At 39.1% G+C, this 5510-nt stretch overlaps 1 protein-coding gene across 1 annotated transcript; it reads right to left on the bottom strand.

Moving 5' to 3' along the window:
- Nucleotides 1-610: 610 nt before the first annotated feature.
- On the bottom strand, nucleotides 611-4374 carry LOC126600585 (uncharacterized protein At5g41620-like). Its single transcript, XM_050267169.1, has 3 exons — nucleotides 3807-4374; nucleotides 3021-3155; nucleotides 611-2486 (listed from the first exon to the last, which is right to left on the bottom strand). The coding sequence occupies exons 1-3, from the start codon at nucleotides 4269-4271 to the stop codon at nucleotides 957-959; spliced, it is 2130 nt and encodes a 709-aa protein (XP_050123126.1). The 5' UTR covers nucleotides 4272-4374; the 3' UTR covers nucleotides 611-956.
- Nucleotides 4375-5510: the final 1136 nt, after the last annotated feature.

The raw sequence follows: 5510 nt of genomic DNA, 5'->3' as shown, positions 1-5510 counted from the left end.
CATACTTTGCGGTTCGGTTTCAAAACCGAAATCATTTCAAAACCGCAAAACTGGACCGATTGGTGTGATCCAATTTGGTTCATGTTTCGGTTTTAATTTTTAGTTTTAAGTGCCCACCCCTAGTTTAAGTGAGAGATACGGGGATGGCCACACTCCATGAAGATGGAGAGGGAATAGAGAACGAAGGCAGGGTGGTGGCGCGGGATCTTGGAGGGGACGACGAAGATGATAGGGCTGCTGTGGACTCAAAGCCGGAGCAAGAGCCCGCGGCTATGGGTTTACAGATCTAGGGTTCGGGGGCGCGGGTTGCAGAGAGAAGGGCTTAGAAAGCCCATTTTTCGGTTTTCATCGTCTTCCCTTTTTCATGGTAGAGTCAACTCTACTGTATCATCATTTTCCTTTCACCCACTTTTCCTTTTCATTCTTCAGAAAATTGATGATATTCTTGATGTCGAAGTTCGTTTTTTAATCTTCTTGAATAAATTATGTAGAAACTATATTTTGCTTGAAACTGGTATGCCTGTCACGTTAATGATTTTGTTTGTCCGTCATTTGTCTGTGAACCAAACCAAACCGACCAGATCAATGGGTGACAATATTACACTCCGAGTCCAGTTCCAACTGAGTCCAATAAAACTTGTAGAACATACAATTTGGAGTGAAGAGGCTACAATTACTAGAAATGTCTACTTTCCTTAACTCTCTTTCCAAATCTACATTCGTGGCACGTTAGGTGCCCAGAATAGCATAACCCAAAATTGTTGTTGCTCTTTCAACTCTTAACATTACACTCATTTACAAACTGCCTTTTCAAAAATTCAAAAACTACGAGAGAGAGAGAGAGAGAGAGAGAGAGAGAGAGAGAGAACCCTAGTGAAACCATAGATATTCATTTCCCGAGATTGTGCCACGGCAATATTCACAATATGAACTTCCAACCGGCAGGCGATGCAGGATCAGTTAACCCTTTCGGATGATTTAGATGTGGTTTTGGAAGCTTTTGAACGTGTCCATTGTCCCCTTGACCTTGCTTCAAGAAGCTTTGCCTTCAGGGTGTTCTCCCTTATCCGTGGAGGCAACTTTGAAGAAGACTCGGACATGTCACAAACAGGTGATGCGAGTCTCGCCATCCACTGTCTTACTGGACTAGCCTGATTCCTCCAGCCAGTAGTACTGCAGGAAGCCTCATGTACATTCCCCCCACCATCCGACATCACTAGTTGACTTCTTATAAGGTTTTCAGCCATGTGATTCGAATTTGAAACATGAGTTTCATCTTGTTTATTTCCTTTTCTGTAAGCGGCGTCTTCAGTGGCTACACAACGTTCAGATTTCTGGGATGTGCTTATTTCGGGCGGCTTCCCTTCTTCAGTTTTCCCCTGCTCTGGATTCTCCATCTGGGACTTCTTATTTCCATTACATGGCATGGCCCAAGCCATCTGTTCTTCAAACTTCACTTGCAAGCGGGAGGGACTCCGACTTCTTACCCTGTCAGAAGAGACCGAGTTTTTCTTTGAGGGATCCGATCTAACCTTTTCCTCGATATGATTATTGACAGCTTCATCCCCAAGCAATGTGAAGTCACTGTTGGTTGGCTTATTGAGCTCAAAACAATTTGAATCACTTCCTAAAGAATCATCTTCTTCTTCACCTGCGTCTTGAGGCGCACTCACAGCCTCATTCAGAGGGACAGATTCCATTGAATTCCTACGGTTTCTTGTCATCAGATTTTCAGTATTCTTTAGAGTGTTCATATGTTTAGCTCTAAGAAAGGTCTCTATTTCAAGGCTTAACTTGTCCACTATTGAGTTTGTTCCTGAAACGCTACACTTGGCTTCTTCTAGCTGCATCTGCATCCGCTCATCCAACCACGATTCAGATACATGGAGTATCAATCTATCACGGTCAGACCTTCCGGTCCAATCCTTGTCAGTCTTCTGTTTTAAAGAATGCACCTCTTGTTCATATTCTTTTATTCCCTTAGCAAACTCATCACATAGGTCTTCTAACAACTTCCTTAATTTCCGCTCTCTTTCAAGCTCTTCCACAGAATTAGTAAGAGAGGATTTGACCTCAGAAAGCTCCCTCGCTAACTTCCTGTGTAGGCTTTCTGATCGTTTTCTTAACTTCTTCTCATCTTCTAGCTCATCCCTGACCGACTGAACTGCAGCATGGATTCGATCCTGTTCTTTGTTCTTCCTAACTAGTTTATCTTCTGAAATTTGTTTCACCAAATCATCTAGCTCATGTCGATCAGCTTGCCGAACCCGAAGCAACTCTTTGATCTTAACACGAGCATGATCCAACTCTGTTTTCAACGCTTTTATCAATGCTATATTAGATGTATGCTGTTCCTCCAAGCTCCAAATCCGGTTCAAAACTTTTAGCAGTTCTGTAGATGTTTTAAGATTATAGTGTGATTCGCCAATCCTTCCCTTAAAGTCCAAAGAACCGCTAGGGGTGACTGCAGGGTTATACGGAGCCACCTGAAAAGCAAGTGGATGAAATTCTTGATCATATCATGGAAATATATGTTGTACATGGCGCACGGAAAGACAAAATTTTCATAACCGTAGATATCAAGACAGGGCTTCCATCATGTCAAACACTTTATAGACCGAACGATACAAGATATCCTAGATAGTGTAATGCAAGTTTTGGAAAATTTGAAACCATATTTACCATTTTTTATCTTTGTAATCGGGAATGACTACAACACAACCCACATCGGTCATAATTACAGATTGTGGCTACATAATGTTTCTTTTCATTACTGGTTCAATATATCAAGGATGCAGTTTCTTGAAATTTCGGGAATATTAAGTCCATTGTTTTCCAGATTCTATGACTGTAAATCTCAGTCCATAACTTATCAGTCTGTGGGCATCAAATCATATTTACCCTAGTGAGTAATCAGCAAACCGCAATTCTGCCTTGTTTCTACTCAAATAAAGAGTATACATTAGCAGAAAAACTAACGGGGAAAAGAAAAAATATGATTAAGCGTAACAGATGCTTACCTCCAGGGAACTACCGTAGCTTGCAGGCGATGCAGGCTGCAAAATGTGATTGTTCAATCTGTTCCTTTCAATCGTTCGGTGATGTTGCATCAACGATGCTGCAATATGCCTCCTTAAACTGCTTGCACTTTCTGGCTGGCATAAGTAATGAGATAAAAATCAGTGGAGATTCGAACCGGGCAACTTCAAAATCCATTGATCAAACATTAAGGTATAGCAGCCTCTATGACATGCACAGAAATCAATGAATATGCATGGTCATTGATAGGGCTCTAATTTGAATGCAGTATCTACAAATTTAAAGACATGAAGTAGTTTAGATATATAGATTAAAATATCGCCGGAATCAAAACAATGCAACCTAAATGGAATTCATCTGATTCTTATGAATACTAAAAGAACCATGGCATCTATAATGCTAGTGACTTGACATCTATTAATGAAAATTGCAAGGTGAAGTACTAAGTTCAGAACAAATAAACAAAAGCTTGAAATTTACATCTGAAATAATAGAAAAGGAGAAATAATAATAATCAGAGATCATCACTCAAAAGTAACCATCATCAAAAGCTCCATAAATTTCCAAAAAATAAAATTGCAATAAATTAAGGCAAACAGAAGAAGACATGAAGTAGCCATCAAGAAGGCACAATTAAACAATATATATTAGAAATAAATCCACTTTCATTAAATCGGATATAAAGGAACAAAATTGCAAAAACCCAATAAGCCAATTGATGAATACAAAAATCTCCACACACAAAACAAAGAAATTCAGCAGCAGACCTGGTCAGGAGAACTAGGACAATTATCAGCCAAAAAGTGAGAAAGATCAAGAGCCTTCTTGTCTCTGCTGGGGTGGTGGTGATGGAGCTGAAGGTGTCTCAGCCTAGGAGGTGGAGCACCACCACCACCACTGCCATCGCCGCCACCACCATTAGTGTGAGAAGCCCTGTGCATCTTTGGAAGGAATTGGAAGTGTTGAAACTCCCAAAGAGCAGCAGCTAGCTTTCTAGCAGAGACAGAGGAGGAGGAGGAGCTGGTATCAATGGTAAAGGGGGAGTCTTTAATGATGGGATCAAGGTCAAAAGGGCAACAAGGTCTCCAATTCCATGAGGACACTACTGGAGTGGTTGGGCCACCACCTGTGCTTTTTCTAATCAATACTCCTCCCCTCCTTACTGTCAACTTTTCTGCCAAATTTTCCTCCTTTTCTGCTCCCCCTTCCCTACTTTCTCCTTCCCTTTTCATCTCTTACCTCTTTAGGCTTCCTTTCCCCAATTCTTCTTTCTCTCTCATCTTTTTTTATTTTTTTTTTTTTGAAATACTTCCTTTTGGGTTGGGAACTACAGTTGAGAATGTTGTGCAGTACACAGTGTGCACTTTCTTTTTTGATTATATGTTTTTTATTTATCAAAATAATTGCCCAGTAGCCACTTGCTATTTGTTCCTTGTATAAATCTAAAGTCTAGTAGTATTCATTTTCATTAGTAAATGAGAGATTTTAAGTTTGATTTTCGTCAAAAGTTAATTTGAATCATATTATTACTAACACATTATGAAGCTTAGTATACTCTCATATTCCCTTAGTGTAGATAACATAATGTGTTCGGAAACAAAAAAAAAACGTGCTCTGTATAAGTATGGACTTATTTCCATACTATTCGTGTCAGTTGGCGTGATATAAATATCAACTAGTATAAGTTTCACATTGTTGTATAGAGTCAAGCTTTTTTAGTCACTTGATAACTACAAATGTATGGTCATTCATTATTAGATTTGCTATCAAGATGTTGAGATTAAACCGTCAAAAGTACATTTATTTAATCTACACCTTTGATATCATATTAATCAGTGAGTGATTATACATTTCTTGAGCACTAGACATCACTATTATAATGTAAGTGGTCCACTACTACTTGCATCAATGTCTTTAATTTATTATCGCACACTTCCTACAACTTATATGTCCTCAAACCAAGGAGGAAAGACAGAGGAAAGCTAATAAGAGGCTTTAAGGTGGAAAACAACTTAGAACGAGTTCACCATATTGCAACATCTCGATTCATACATTATCATGTGGAGATAAATTTATACATATTGATACGTTATTGAATTATAACACTATATGTTAATGAACATGTTCTACGTAAGTTCTTCTTTTTAGAACAGCATGACCACATCACTCTTTAAAAGTGCGAATCCTCTAATTACACCAAGCCCTTAGAGATAAAACCTCACTCATGAAGTCCATTGTACCTCCTCCAACAAGTGTAGTAGACATGTGTTGATGAAAATCTTAGTTTATGGTTTGGACTTAGTATTTTTGTCCACCACTTCTAAACGCGAAGGCTGAGAAAGAGAGTTTTCCCTGTACTAGGGAGCGTAACTTTGGTAGATCTAGAAGATACGCAACAGCTTTAATTCTTTTAATAATTTCAAAAATACACTGTCATCTATACTGAATTCCCGATCTTTGTGCCAACAAAG

This window comes from Malus sylvestris, chromosome 14 (assembly GCF_916048215.2).
Source record: "Malus sylvestris chromosome 14, drMalSylv7.2, whole genome shotgun sequence".
NCBI classification, from domain to species: Eukaryota; Viridiplantae; Streptophyta; class Magnoliopsida; order Rosales; family Rosaceae; genus Malus; species Malus sylvestris.
The sequence above is the reverse complement of the archived record's forward strand: the minus strand, read 5'-3'. Positions and strand labels throughout refer to the sequence as shown.